This window comes from Mesoplodon mirus (genome assembly GCF_964341445.2).
Source record: "Mesoplodon mirus genome assembly, chromosome: 19".
NCBI classification, from domain to species: domain Eukaryota; kingdom Metazoa; phylum Chordata; class Mammalia; order Artiodactyla; family Ziphiidae; genus Mesoplodon; species Mesoplodon mirus.
The window spans coordinates 31,274,639-31,291,143 of NC_138995.1; the positions used below are offsets into that span (position 1 = coordinate 31,274,639).

Sequence of the window (16,505 nt, forward strand, 5' to 3'; positions counted from 1 at the left end):
GCACTTTATGCATATACCTCGCTTTTGGACTTCCTCTTCTTCACTGTCACTTTCTTCTGATGAAGATGAGGAGGATGATGAGGAAGAGGAGGACGAGGATGAGGATGAAGATGATGCTGAAGAACAAGAGGAGGAAGAAGAAGAGCTAGAGCCTGATCGAGAGTGGGAACAAGAAGAGGAAGACGAGGAAGAAGATGATCTGGAAGAACAGGACGATCTCTCAGAATCAGAGTCAGAATCAGAACTAGACTCTGATCCTCTTTTGTGGACTCGCTGCTTCTTAGAAGCTGGGTTTGGAGTTAGAGGCTCTGTTCTGGCTGCAACCATGCGTCTGTCTGTTTCACCTTTTCCACCAGATTTCTGGTCTCCAGTAGCCTGTGGTAAAACACCATTCTTTGGACTTACAGGCTCAGACTTTATTAGTGTCCTGGTTTCCTCAGAAGTCATAGATTCTTCTTCAGAAAACTGAGGCTCCTCTTTAAGGTTTTCACTTTTAACTTTCACATCCTCTAGAATAATACCTTTAGGATCTAGGAGCCTAGGTAGAGAGGTAAGAGGAGAAGCAGAAAGTGCTACTTGATATTGCTGTAAAAGTGGGGTAGAAGTCCTTGAATGAGCCATCTTACTTTGACTGTAGTTCCTTTGAGCTGCCATAAATGAGAGTTCAGGATCACGAAGAATGTGATAGTCTGTTCGGCTCACCCCGTGTTTAGCAGCTCCAATGAGCAAGTCCCTATCATGAGGGCCACACTCCCACCAGACTGGTAAGTCTGGATTTGGATGGCAAAGCTTCAAGCGCTCAAACAACTGTGGATGTCGGAGGGCCTGTTCCCTTACTTTCCTTAGAAGTTCAATGCGATATAAAGTCCTAGAAGCACGTTCTTCTGTGATTGGCTGGATAAAAATATTTGGATCCACCAATTCTACATTGAAACAAAAACAAACATATTACACTCAAAGATACTTCATTATAGATTTAAAACAAATAAAGCAACTTCTAAAATGCACCTCTACTCAGTATCATTGTATACTTTCCAGAATTTCTTTTTAACATTTTTAAATGAGGAGAAATATAAATTTTAGAAAGAAGTACTAAAAATCATGTAACATATAACATTGGATCTATAGAAAGTTAAGTAAAACATTAAAGTTATTTTGGAGGTGTGTTAATATAACTAGGAAGTTACTTTTAATAAATTCCCTATGAGCTAATGTCATACTATTATGTGTTTTAATCAAAGAGAAAAGCACTCAAATTCATTTATAAATACAAATTAAAACTGTTAAATTAACACCCCATAAGCAAACTTAAGTCCACATATCCTTAACTGCACCGAGGTAACTCAGGGCATTACAGTGAACTCACAGGGACAACAAAGGTTTTCTTAAAATTTGATGGAAACATGGGAATAATTGTCAAACAGTGTATGAACTACTAGCCTGAGATAGTTCAGTTTCAACATCAGACCATACTCTGTTCCTTTTGAGGAGGTCTTATCTTTGTGAGCAGAGATACTGGCAGTTGAGAAGTCCTCAGAAAAAGATAGAGGCTTGTTGAAATAATGTAGAGACCACCTGAAGGAGTTACTAATGGCCAAATGTGGAACAATTTGAACATCAAAATGAATTCTGATAGTATTGGATTATAACCTACAGAATAAAAAATAAATACCCAAATGAAAAAATACTAATATGAACAAATAACTAAGCAGACTAGGGAGAAGGAACAGCTTTTCCTTGCAGGAGAACTGCATAGTAAAAACTGTTGCAGACAAGATCTACTGATGGTTACTAAAATCAATGGGTGAAAGTTTGAGTAGAACAGGATTTGTGTTGTCTCAAAGTATCTTCTTAAGATATCTGTTAACTACAGGGGAGAAGATAACAATTTTACACTGGAAAAATGCAGCAACAAACTAGCTAATCCAAAGAATCAAGGGCAACATCATCAGTAATAAGACATAATGACATCATGAACCCCTTGACATTACATTCCAAGAAGGACACAAAATCATTTCTGAGGCATTCTTGCAAAAGAAGGCATAACCTCAATCCAATTGTGTGAAGACAATTGGAACACAAGACAAATCCAAACTGAGGGGTTTATGGCAAAACTGATCAAAGGTATCAAGGTCATTAAAGAAAACAACAACAACAACAACCACCCCCAAACTGAGGAACTGTTAGAGACTGCAGGGGGCTAAGGAGAAAGAACACCAAATACAATGTGGGCTCCTGGAACAAAGATGGACATCAGTAGAAAAACTAGTAAGACTTGAATAGGTATTTAGTCAATGGTATTGTACTAATTGGGCTAATAATTATACTGTAACTATAGTCATGTAAGATTTTAACATTAGGGAAGAGTGAGGGATATATGGAAACTCCCTACATGGGCTTCAAAAACAATTAAATTCACCCCAGAACAGTCCCTTAGCTGAGCATTAGCAGCTCTGATTGTTTTCATTTTATTTTGTTTTTTTGAAGGCCCTGGGTGTTTTTTTCCTATTAAAACTCTTTAAAATGTCTTTTGAGTGGAGGCCTCACTTCTTGCAAAATTACTTGTATAAATAAGCCCTCTAAGCACAGTTCCTATAAGACGGACTAAACATACACATTAGTTCTGTTTACCAAAAGCTACCCTTTATCTTCCACCTCCCACAATCATAAATCTAAATCTAATAAAAACACTATTTTCTCAAAATTAAATGTGTACCTTTATTCTCTTTAGATCTCATTTCAATAGTAGAATTAATGAGTAAAGGATCTTTGAGCAGAGTTTATTTACAATTCAGAAAAACTGGTGAAATGCTGAATTAGACAGTACTAAAATAAAATAGCTGGAAATTTCTGAAGTTTACTAATTTTGCTTCTTTGACTGAAACAAGGAAAAAAGAAATTTTATACATACCGTCTTTGGAAGGAAGACGACAAACCCTCCGACACATAGACATGAATGCATACAAATATTTCTCCAAACTATCATCAGTTTTCTTATGTAGCCTAGCCATAGCTCTAAATTTTGTCCAATCAAATTGGCCTCTGTCAGGATCAAACACCACTCCAAATGTAGATACAACTCTATAAAAGTCAGCTTCTTCTCTTCTTGTCCATCTATTTTGAATAGGTTAAAGAAAAAGTCACATTTCTCACGGAAATAAATAAATATTAATGCAAAATACAATGACTATAATAAAAATTTTAAACCATTTCAAGTACCTAACACTTTAAAGGATTAAATCCAGGGCTATTTCCTTAGAAATAGATTTTAAAATGCCAGCTGACTCATCTATCCAAACGTGCTTCTTTTCCTTCAGACAATAATAGTTTTTTGCATACTTACTGTGCAAAAAAATATGCATGGGATACAAGATTGTATAGGATATGACGACCCTCCCTTTGGGAAAAAGATAAAACATTTCAAACATATTTACAGTATAAGGTAGTATTTTACAGTTGTATGTATTATAGAAACCATGAATTTTAGGACAGCACAGAAGATGGAAGGATCTATTCAAACTTGAGTGAAGAAAGGCATCACAGAGTAAGTGGCATTTAAGATGGAACAAGGTTAAGACTAAGGGAGGGAACTAGAAAGAGGGCACAGAATAAGCGAAGTAGGAAGTAATCTACATTTTAAGGGGATGATGACTATTCCAGATTGAAAAGGAGATGGCTCATATTGGGGACAGAGGGAGATAGGCTTGGGGTCAGTTTATAAAACACTCTAAATATCTGGCTAAAAATAGTCTCTATTCAGTTGAAAGTTCCTGAAGATACTTTAAGAGGGTAATATCCTCACACACCATAGATCTCCAAACACAGTAGAATATTTTCCCTGGTTAACAATCACAAGTTTGTTATGTAATGAGAAAAAGCATATGAGAAAGACCTTTGAAAAACATTAACAGGCCATTTTTATCATAATGATACATTAAGAAGATTAATGATGATGTAAAAATAGTCATTCTGGGAAACCAACCAATCAAGTCATATGAACCTTGTACCTGAGTGATAAAGTAGGAATGGAAAAGAAAGGATCAATTCAAGGATTACATAGGACACAAAAAATGACACCTACCTTCAAAGAATTTACAAGTTAGAAAGGTAAGACATGGAAAGGAAAAGATGAATGTCATTACAGTATCTTTTATTATTTTGAAAATGAGTAGTTTTATTTAGATAAGTGCTATATGAGTGCAGAAAGCAGAGAGAATACTATGAGCTAGTCTGGTTGAGAAAAAAACTAATAGAGGAGATAGAACATGTGTTGAACTCTGAAGGAGTAGTAGGGCGAGGTATGGACTAAAAAGTAGGAAGAAGGGTATTCTGGGTGATTGGAACAACTTAAGTAGGGTACTGAGTCAAGACTAAGTGGGGCATTCAGGCAGAGGGAATAGGAGAGGATAAAATTAGTAATGCATGCTGAGGTCTAAATTGAAGAGACTCGAATTAATTAAGCAGTTAGATTTTATCCCTATACTAAATAAAGAGCCACTGAATATCATGATAAAACTAGTACTTTAGGAAGATTATCCAGATCTGCCAGAGCGAGGGAAAATGTATGCGGTAGATTAAAGATGGTCATAAAGTCTTTGCCACAGTTCGCTTTGAGAGATGCAACCTATTTCCCTTTCCCTTAAATCCTGGTTGGCCCTGTGATCTTTCTGACCAACAGTAGGTGGCAGAAGTGACACTATGTAACTGCAGAGGCTGGGTCTTAAGAAATCTGCAGCTTCTGCCTTTGCCACTTGGAATGCTCCCTCTTAGAATCTGAGCTCCCAGCTGGCAGTCAGCACCAACTGCCAACCATGTGAGTGAGGCCATTATGGACCTTCCAGCCCTCGCCTCACTCCAGCCAACACCATGGGAAGCAGAAGAACCACCTGGTCAACCCACAGAATAGTGACAAACAAAAAACTGACGTTGTTTTACGTCACTGTGTTTTGGGGCGGGTTGTTATGCAACGATAGATAACTGAAACAGTAAATTTACATAGGTAGTAGTATTTGAAGATTATGTCTAGGATAGCTAAAATCTTAAGTGTCAGACTAAATTCTGGTTACAATGAATGTGCTGCAAATGAAACAAAGGAACAATGATTTATCATTCAGAAAAAAATCCAAAGATCCAAGTTTAATAAGGAGGCCAGGTTATTGCTAAACTTTCTTATTCTTTTCCATGTATTCTATCCTTTTTAAGAAGTTAAAGCTTTTGGAATGAGAGAAGTTTACCTGTCTTCCTAACAAGCCTCTTGCAAGAAGTTCTACTACTATTTGTTCCCCTTTGACATCAGTAGTTTTAAGCGTTCATCCTCTGTAAAAAGCATAGATGAACTTCTCTTCCATACATTCTTATATTTCATTAATGTCATCATGTAAAATAAGATACAGTGGAATTTATTTCATATAATTTAAACATACGTTTCATTGATAATTTAATGAGTTTAATGAGTATTTAATGATAATTTAATGAGTCTTGAATTTGCACCTTCATTTTTCCCCATACCTCACTGTTCATAAACATGACAAAAGAATGATTAAATATAAAGTATGGACTAATAACTATAAAATGCAATAATCTGTATTAGTTTAACCATATTTGTGTGTACATATATTTATATACATGTATATGTATGCATAAAGCATTTTGCTTTGACCAACTTCTCTACCTACATACGTTTTTCACAATGTGAGATAATCATACCCTAACAGACTTCAGAATGAACACTATATTTAGATACTATATATTAACAATTTAGTGCTATTGTCTTACCTCTGCTGTCTTTCTATCTTGGCTGCCATTTTAGGATTAAGAGTGGCTTCTTCATAAAGAGGCTGCATAACAGTGGCAGGCACTGAGAAAGTAGGTTGTATCTGCTGGATTTGTCTGTTTTTATTGGTACGCTGATATGCAGTGATGAGACGCCTCAAACGTGTGGTTAAAGCTGACTGAGTAGGCCAATAAATTTTATCACCCTCCATCAGTTGACCATCTACATTTAAAGAAACTCATGTCAATTAAAAAAAAAAACTAAAAACCAAAAACTAAACAGATACTGTCATGAAGCTCACAAAAAGCAGCAAAATTTCCCCACTTAAAATTTTTTCTTTCAATCTGATTATGTGAAAAACAAAAACAAAACAAATCTCTCAAAAAAGTTTTAACTATAGCTCTAAAAATTACAACAAACTTCAAGAGCAAGCTCAAAGAGTAGGTCACAGTGGAATAAAGAACTACAATGTTATATATTTAAAGAGAACTTCATTTGCACAGAAAATACAACTCTTGCATTTCCAGGTCTAACATATCTTACTGGAAGGCAAATACTCAATGCCTTAACTTAAATAAATTAAAAGTCCAACTGAAATCCATTGAGAAGTTGAACACTATAAACTCTTCAAATTAAAGCTTTCTGTATCAAGTTTATCTCAATTTAATTAGAATGAAACACGTAAAAAGTCATCAGGGAGGAACATATATTTTAAAAAATTCAATATGACAATGCTGTAACTTTTAAGTTTTCATTCACCTAATGAAAGTGCAAGATCTAACTCTATATTTCTACAGTGTAATATAATCATATATACCATAATCAAGTGGTAATCATTCATGCTAAGGAAAAACTACTCCTTTATTCCTAATTGAATTACAGGAAGATGAGGCACTATTCCCCTTGGGTACCAGCTGGGAATGAATGTACTCTAGCGACAGTAGGTTTCTATCTTGATATCAGAAGGAAGTAGAAGCAAGACCGTGTACAGAAAAGCCTGTAGAAACTGAGTGATAAAAGAATGTTTCTCAATGTGTGTATGAACAAATAAGAAACGGATTATTAAATTAACACTTATGGTGTGTTTAATGGTGAAATGTCACATACTAGTGTAATAATCAAGCCAAAAAATCATCAAAGCTCCTATTCTATAAAAATTCAGTGAGTCACTGCATAAAGATTTACAACTAAAAATACTGTTAAATTTCCAATCAACTATGTTCTATAATGATTGCAACTGTCTTCAATAAATTTCACATACATTTGAGACATATAGAAGTGTATTAGTTTACTGATCTCATGGTATCATGGGAATGTTAATTTACAATAATACTAAGTAAAGAAATAAATGCTATTTACCTCCATCTGCTATAACAAGATCTCCTGGTGAGGAAACATCATCCTTTTAAAAGAAAACAGAAATTTGTCACAGGGTAACTGGGTGAAGATATAATAAGAGAATCGATTTTCTTTATAATAGAATACTTTCTTTTGCAATAGAATTTTAAAAATTCAATTTATTTAAACTAAAAAAACCCAAACCAAAAACATTTCACCCATTTCCATCCTGCCTCTAACCTCAAGCCTCTGGCAACCACAATCTGTTCTCTTTATCTATCAACTTAGTTAAAAAAAATTTTTTTTTAGATTCCACATATAAGAGACATCACACAGTATTTGTCTTTCTCTGACTTTACTTAGTACAGTGCTCTCAAGGTCCATCCATGTTGTTGCAAATGGCAAGATTTCATTCTTTTTAAAGACTGAATAATATTCCATTGTGTATACACACACACACACATATATGAATATACATGTGTATGTATACATATATATATCTATATATCTATATATCTATATATCACTATCTCTTTATCCATTTGTCTACTGATGTACACCTAGGTTGTTTCCACATCTTGGCTACTGTAAATAAAACTTCAAACCACATGTGATCGGGCTGCATATATCTTTTCAAATTAGTGTTTTCATTTTTTGGGGATAAATACCCGTAAGTGTGATTGCTGGGTCATATGACAGTTCTATTTTTAATTTTTTGAGGAACCTCCATACTGTTTTCCACAGCGGCTGCACCAATTTACATTCCCACCAACAATGTACAAGGTTCACTTTCTCCACATCCTAGCCAATACTTGTTATTTCTAGTCTTTTTGATAATAGTCATTCTAACTGGTGTGAGGTGATATCTCACTGTTGTTTTGATTGGCATTTCCCTGATGATTAATGATGTAGAGACTTTTCATGTACCTGTTGGCCATCTATATGTCTTCTTTTAAAAAATGTCTATTCACATCTTCTGCCTATATTTTAATCAGATCGTTTGGGTTTTTTTGCTATTGAGTTGTATGAGTTCTTATTTTGGATATTAGCCCCTTATCAGATGTATGATTTGCAAATATTTTCTCATATTGAGTAGGTTGACTTTTTCTTTTGTTGATGATTTCCTTTGCTGTGCAGCTCTTTAGTTTGATGTAGTCGCACTTGTTTATTTTTGCTTTTGTGTTTTTGTTTTTGGTGTCAGATTCAAAAAACTCATCACCAAGACCTATGTCAAGGAGCTTACTAAGTTTTTATTCCAATGACTACTAGTTTCTACTTTTGTTTTAGAAAGCCCAAAGTTAGAATTATCATCATTCCTTTGTAGGTGGGTCTTTTTCCTCTGGTTGTTTTTAAAAACATCTTCTCTTTGGTTGGTGTATCTGTACTTGCACCAGGATGTTTCTTGAAGTGGATGTAGTTTCACTTATCCCTGCAAGATTCACTTTACTTCTTGAATCTAAGGATTCATGTATTTCATCAAGTCTGAAGAATTCTCAGCTGGTAACTCTTAAAATAGGGCTTCTCCCTTATGCTCTCTAGTCTGTCCCCCTGGAACGCCTATTAGACATACACCAGACATTATCATGCTATATATACTCTTCGTATCTAAAAAGTTTTTTTATATACTCCATTGTAGTGGTTTTTGGTTTGTTGCCTCTCAGCTCTAAATTTACTGCCTCTCATACCTTTTGCCAGCTCTAAGAGAAAAAAAAAAAAAACGGATCTAGGCTCTTTATTTTTTCTTAGCCAGCCAATGTGATATTAAGCTTTGTCAGTAGTGGGAGCTGGAGAAGAAAGGCATTTTACTTCCTGGTTGCTGTGAGCTCCTCCACTGCTCAGCTCCTACAACACATGCAGCTTCCTCAGGGCCCAGCTCTTGCAGTTCAGGCAGTTTCTTTAGCACCTCTTGTCCAGCAGCTTCTCCTGAGCGACCTCCCCCTGGGTGGTTTTGTAGTGGAATGCCTCTGGTGAGACACTTCCCCAAGAAAAGCTTGGCAACCCTAGAGGGTGGATTTCCAGCAAGTTGCTCAGTTATGGCAGCACAACAACTTTTCTTCCATCTAGTGAGCTGTGGTCATACCCTCCCCAAAAGGTCAGAACCTCAGCCCTGGTGGGGACAGGACCCTTCCTCGGGTGCTGTATCTCAGCCTTAGGAATAGTGGCTATTCCTATATTCTTTCGAGTTCTTGTCACTTCTTTATAGTCAATCTCTCAGTATTTCAACCCCCCTATTATAGTCAATAACTCTTTACATTAAACTTTCCCTGTTCAAGTTACTATGTGGTTTTTCTCTCCTGATTGGCTCAAACTGATTCATCACGCTACATTATGGATAACTTCCTCTATTTTCTAAATAATTTCTTCTCTCATGAGCTGTGTCTAATCTGCTTCTCCAGCAGGATGTTTAACTTATTTGTTGAGTTTTAAATTTCAACGACAGTATTTTCCACCTCTAAAGTTACATATAATTCTCTTTCATATGTCCATCGTCATTTAAAATCTTATCTTGTCTTTTTTTCCTAGTTCTTTCTTTAATGTCTTTAATCATTTAAAATTTTATTTATTTTCTATTTCAGGAGATATATTAACAGAAATTCTTAAAGATTTAATCTTGTTTTGTTATATTGCTAACATTCACTCATGGTAAATTGCTCCTCATAAATTAAAAATTTTTGGACTTTGACCTCATTTTATGGAGGGCTTTATCTTCAAGACTCAAGTGTAATCTAGACTGAAGTCGTTTCTTCTAACTGTTCTTTTTCTTTGTTTGTTTTTACCAAGTACCTCAAGGGTATTACCAGCTTGGGATCTCTTTTTATATTACATTTTTGCCTTGAGAGTTCCTGGACCATGCAGATTAAGTAAAAGAAATCAAACCATAAACTCAAGAGAAGGCAGGCCTATGGCTATGAATTCTCAGGGGAAACAATTTTCTCCCTACCCAGAAACCATGCTGAGATAAATTTACTTGTTTCCCTGTGCTGTCTGGCAGAAAGTGCTACCCTTTAAGGGTTCTGACTTTACTGGGTTTCATTCTCATTGCTACACACTGGCCTAAGCCTCATCTTTCTTCCTCATATACGCATCAATATCCAATTCCCTTGGCAACCAAGACCAACAAACCCTACCTGACAGCCATAGCATTGTCTAGTCTTTACTATATTCTCACAAATATTATAGAAATTCTTCTCCTCTTTTAACATCATTTTCCCAACCCAACAGATTATATTCTGTACTTTCAACCAACTCTTTTTCTTCCTTTTGACTTTCTATAAACAGAACACTTAGAACTATGCTTTAGCAGCTCAGAATTCCTCTGGCTCCACCCTCTACTTCAGATTGCTTTATCTGTTGCTGTGTACTTTTAGTATCTAGCTCTTATTCTGCTTTGAGATTTTGCCCCTGAACACTGTGTTTCTTTGGTTCCTAGCAGTGTAGCATGTTGGGAATCCCCATTTCATCCATATGTCCAAACCAGCCTCCAGCTTGTCTAGAAGAGGAGATCAAGCTGATTCTGAATGGTTATTTGTGATGTCTGGCAACCTAAGTTGGTCACTAACTTAGCTAATGTTCTAAGAAATGATGCATAATGAAAATATATGAAGGAAAAACATACAAAAGAAATAGCAAGCAAAAGAAAACATGGATAACTAGATTTGAGGATTTAAAATCATGATCCAAAGCATACCTCTATATCATCTTTAAAGATAGCTGGGGCAGGTTTGTATTCTGGATCTTCCACGTCCCTGTTAAATACCAACAAATGCTATAATTATTGTACTGAACTTCAAATTTCTCGTGGCAGGACAAACAAATGGGGTACTGTTGGAAGGACTTCTTCGTATGTTTTAATGGTCTGACTGAAGCCTCTGTTCTTCAGCCAGAGGAGCCCAAGCCTAATAGCGTGAAGGCTATTTACATGGCAAGTCAGAAGAAAGCTAGTTCTAATTTACTCTTACTCCCAAGTTCACTTATAAATGTGGTATTAACCTTAACACAGTCTCTTACTTTTCTCTTTTGGTAAGAAAAGAAAGATAATAAAGGCCTCATAATAGGTATAATGAACAACATCATATATTTCTCTTCAGTTGTAATATGCTTAGCTTTCTTCTTCCCTCTTAGGTCCCTAAAATTTTATACTCTTATTTGCCATGACCATTAAGAATGGAAAAATGAAGGACTCATCAGAAGAATGGGTGTGGGGAAGGTCCAGTCTCTTCCTTCACTGCACTCTGTTGGACAAGTGCTAACTTATTAGAGTATCAGTAGCTCTTTTGAATTGTAAACTCCAATTCTTGTACTACTACATTATTTAAAGAGAAACATCACCGACATAGAATATGCTGATGTTGATAGAGCTATACGGAGAATGCATGACACTGAAATCCACGTACCCATCCATGTAATCGTTCGCCCTCTGTTCTGCAGCAACTGCTTTCTCATCAGGTTTTCCCACTCTTTCCAAGAAGCATAATGCCGGGTCTGCTCGGATAGTGTTATATTTTTCATAACCTAGAGGGATGACCAATTATGAAAGTAAAAAGGATAAAAAGAAGAAAAATATATAAATGTAAGCTTTCCTCATATTTATGATGAGTGATATTTCTGCACTGAAGGGACCATATATTAAAATGATATAGGTTAAACATGTTTTCTAGAAATTATCACAAACATTACATGGTCTGGCAATATGTATATTTAAAAATCTAGATTAAATATATCAGTTAAAAGGAAAAGAGGAAAAACTGACCACACATAACATATTTCACATAAAAACTCTTCCTGAGAGGGGACGTTATGTGAGACTTACGTCCAAGAGAAGCAATTCACATATGCCACCCATTCATGAGAAAATGTAGTGACTGACAAACATAGTTTGGGAGTGTATGCTTTATATGATGTATATAATAATATGGGTGTTACTGGAATAAACCTGTAAGTGGAAATCAATAAATTGAGAAGTAGCTGAATTACACTATACATAGATGAAGACTCTACCGATCTTACTTCTCACTTACCATGTTTAAAAACTCCAATAAGGAGTGACTTATCAGCATCAAAATCCCACCATTCAGCAGGAACTTCTGAGTGGTCTGGTTCTGGGACCCAAACATCAATGTCACTTAAAAAAAAATCATGACATGACTTTATGAGTTACTATAAACAAGTCTAAGAGGGGTCAAAATTTTACATAGCTTCTAAAAAGCACTGTGGTTTTTAAGAAAAAGAGGATACAATTTTATTTCATTTTTAAAAATTTTCCACAATTACCACATATTAAAATTATAAAACTGCACAATAACAACAAAGGTACCATAAAATGAATTAATATTCTTAAGCGCAACAGAAGAAATAAGTTTCAACAGGTTTACTTTATTCTTAAGGAATCATATTCTTTCCACTAATTTCCTTCAGATATAGACAAAAGGTTCTATCAGAAAGTACTGTCTTATGTCAGCAAACAACTTGGCAAAAATCATCTAGGTCAAAAATTTCACTTTGTATATGAGGAGACTGAGGCCCTAAAAAAGCAAATGAATGGCTCTAGGCTGTAAAATAAGTTATGTCTCTTTTAGATCGCTACTGCTAGGAAAGTCACACTGAAAAATTAAGCACTGCTTACCAGTAAAGGAAGCCTAGCAAAGAGTTAATAATGTTTGACAAGGATTAGCAAATAAGTATCATTGATTTTGATATAAATACACATCATTCTTATATTGTACTATTGTATTTATAAGTAAATAAAACATAAAAAATGGATTAAAAAATTACTTTTTATTTTTCCTAAGTGTTTTGCCAGGAGACAAAAAGAAATTTTTCAACAATCTAAATGCACACCTCACTATATTTTATTTTGTCACTATCACAATATTTTTTAGCTTAGTGCAGAAAGAGAGAAAGAGGAAGAGAGATTTTCCGGTGATATGGCAAAAGTTGAAAAATAGATGAGGAAAAATATAGTTAAAGAAGATATTTATTTTTTATTGCATTCCTGGTCAGGATAAAACAAAGCAGAAGCACAGAAAGACAAAAGAAAGAGGAAAGAACACTGGAGACAGGATGCCAAAGGGGGAAAAATAAAGTGGGTCAGATACTGTACTTCCTCTTACCAATCATCAGGTAGCACTCTAAAGCTCAAAATATTTTGACTGTCATCTGAGGTGGAAGGTTTTTCCTGTTTTTAGAGAGTAAAAGGCACTAAATATTATACCTCATGGGTTTTAAAAAATATATATTTATTTATTTTAACATCTTTATTGGAATATAATTGCTTTACAATGGTATGTTAGTTTCTGCTTTATAAAAAAGTGAATCAGCTACACATATACATATATCCCCATATCTCCTCCCTCTTGCATCTCCCTCCCACCCTCCCTATCCCACCCCTCCAGGTGGTCACAAAGCACCGAGCTGATCTCCCTGTGCTATGTGGCTGCTTTCCACTAGCTATCTATTTTACATTTGGTAGTGTATATATGTCCATGCCACTCTCTTCCTCCCAGCTGACCCTTCCCCCTTCCCGAGTCCTCAAGTTCATTCTCTACATCTGCGTCTTTATTCCTGTCCTGCCCCTAGGTTCTTCAGAACCATTGTTTCTTTTCTTTAGATTCCATATATATGTGTTAGCATACAGTATTTGATTTTCTCTTTCTGACTTACTTCACTCTGTATGACAGACTCTGGATCCATCCACCTCACTACAAATAACTCAATTTCGTTTCTTTTTATGGCTGAGTAATATTCCATTGTATGTATGTGCCACATCTTCTTTCTCCATTCATCTGTCGATGGACACTTAGGGTGCTTCCAGGTCCTGACTTCTGTAAATAGAGCTGTAATGAACGTTGTGGTACATGACTTTTTGAATTATGATTTTCTCTGGGTATATGCCCAGGAGTGGGATTGCTGGGTCATATGGTAGTTCTATTTGTAGTTTTTTAAGGAACCTCCATACTGTTCTCCATAGTGGCTGTATCCATTTACATTCCCACCAACAGTGCAAGAGGGTTCCCTTTTCTCCAAACCCTCTCCAGCATTTATTGTTTGTAGACTTTTTGATGATGGCCATTCAGACTGGTGTGAGGTGATACCTCATTGTAGTTTTGATTTGCATTTCTCTAATGATTAATGATGTTGAGCATCCTTTCATGTGTTTGTTGGCAATCTGTATTATCTTCTTTGGAGAAATGTCTATTTAGGTCTTGTGCCCATTTTTGGATTGGGTTGTTTCTTTTTTTTGATATTGAGCTGCATGAAGTGCTTGTATATTTTAGAGGTTAATCCTTTGTCAGTTGCTTTGTTTGCAAATATTTTCTCCCATTCTGTGTTGGCTTTCGTCATTTATGGTTTCCTTTCCTGTGCAAAAGCTTTTAAGTTTCACTAGGTCCCATTTGTTTATTTTTGCTTTTATTTCCCTTTCTCTAGGACGTGGGTGAAAAAGGATCTTGCTGTGATTTATGTCACAGAGTGTTCTGCCTATGTTTTCCTCTAAAAGACTGATAGTGTCTGGCTTTACAATTAGGTCTTAATCCATTTTGAGTTTATTTTTGTGTATGGTGTTAGGGATTGTTCTAATTTCATTCTTTTACGTGGAGCTGTCCGGTTTTCCCACTACCATTTATTGAACAGGCTATCTTCTCTCCATTGTATATTCTTGCCTCCTTTATCAAAGATAAGGTGACCATATGCGCGTGGGTTTATCTCTGGGCTTTCTATCCTGTTCCATTGATCTGTATTTCTGTTTTGATTACTGTAGCTTTGTAGTATAGTCTGAAGTCAGGGAGCCTGATTCCTCCAGCTCCATTTTTCTTTCTCAAGATTGCTTTGGCTATTTGGGGTCTTTTGTGTTTCCACAGAAATTGTGAATTTCTTTGTTCTAGTTCTGTGAAAAATGCCCTTGGTAGTTTGACAGGGACTGCATTGAATCTGTAGATTGCTTTGTATAGTAATTTTCATAATGTTGACTCTTACAATCCAAGAACTTGGTATATCTCTTCATCTGTATGTATCATCTTTAATTTCTTTCACCAGTGTCTTACAGTTGTCTGCATACAGGTCTTTTGTCTCCTTAGGTAGGTTTATTCCGAAGTATTTTCTTCTTTTTGTTGCAATGGTAAATGGGAGTGTTTCCTTAATTTCTCTTTCAGATTTTTCATCATTAGTATGTAGGAATGCAAGAAGTTTCTGTGCATTAATTTTGTATCCTGCTACTTTACCAAATTCATTGATTAGCTCTAGTAGCTTTCTGGTAGCATCTTTAGGATTCTCTACGTATAGTATCATGTCATCTGCAAAGTGACAGTTTTACGTCTTCTTTTCTAATTTGGATTCCTCTTATTTCTATTTCTTCTCTGATTGCTATGGCTAAATCTTCCAGAACTATGTTGAATAATAGTGGTGAGAGTGGGCAACCTTGTCTTATTCCTGATCTTAGTGGAAATGGTTTCAGTTTTTCCCCATTCAGAACAATGTGGGTTGTGGGTTTGTCACATATCGCCTTTATTATGTTGAGGTAAGTTCCCTGTATGCCTACTTTCTGGAGGCCTTTTATCATAAATAGGTGTTGAATTTTGTTGAAAGCTTTTTCTGCATCTATTGAGATGATCATATGGTTTTTCTCCTTCAGTATGTTAACATGGTTTATCACATTGATTGATTTGCGTATATTGAAGAATCCTTGCATTCCTCAGATATACCCCACTTGATCAGGGTGTATAATCCTTTCAATGTGCTGCTGGATTCTGTTTGCTAGTACTGTTTTGAAATTTTGGCATCTATGTTCATCAGTGATATTGGCCTGTAGTTTTCTTTCTTTGTGACATCTTTCTTTATTTGTGATACCACCCTGTGGTATCAGGGTGATGGTGGCCTCGTAGAATGAGTTTGGGAGTGTTCCTCCCTCTGCTATATTTTTGAAGAGTTTAGGAAGGATAGGTGTTAGCTCTTCTCTAAATGTTTGATAGAATTCTCCTGTGAAGCCATCTGGTCCTGGGCTTTTGTTTGTTGGAAGATTTTTAATCACAGTTTCAATTTCAATGTTTGTGATTGATCTGTTTATATTTTCTATTTCTTCTTGGTTCAGTCTTGGAAGGTTGTGCATTTCTAAGAATTTGTCCATTTCTTCCAGGTGTCCATTTTTTTGGCATTTAGTTGCTTGTAGTAATCTCTCATGATCCTTTGTATTTCTGCAGTGTCAGTTGTTATGTGTCCGTTTTCATTTCTAATTCTATTGATTTGAGTCTTCTCCCTGTTTTTCTTGATGAGTCTGGCTAATGGTTTATCAGTTTTCTTTATCATCTCAAAGAAACAGCTTTTACTTTTATTAATCTTTGCTACTGTTTCCTTCACTTCTTTTTCATTTATTTCTGATCTGATCTTTATGATTTCTTTCCTT

The 16,505-nt window shown here is 35.6% G+C and overlaps 1 protein-coding gene across 16 annotated transcripts in view; it reads right to left on the bottom strand.

The window, feature by feature from the left end:
• Positions 1-16,505, bottom strand: part of CHD9 (chromodomain helicase DNA binding protein 9) — a 247,063-nt gene that overhangs the window by 23,426 nt on the left and 207,132 nt on the right. For all 16 annotated transcript variants that reach the window (XM_082607931.1, XM_082607928.1, XM_082607932.1 and 13 more), the window contains 7 exons: positions 12,130-12,233; positions 11,506-11,623; positions 10,800-10,857; positions 7,133-7,175; positions 5,776-5,995; positions 2,912-3,114; positions 18-923 (listed from right to left, as the gene is read on the bottom strand). In XM_082607931.1, coding sequence (XP_082464057.1) covers positions 18-923; positions 2,912-3,114; positions 5,776-5,995; positions 7,133-7,175; positions 10,800-10,857; positions 11,506-11,623; positions 12,130-12,233 — 1,652 coding nt within the window. The remainder of the gene's footprint in view (positions 1-17; positions 924-2,911; positions 3,115-5,775; positions 5,996-7,132; positions 7,176-10,799; positions 10,858-11,505; positions 11,624-12,129; positions 12,234-16,505) is intronic.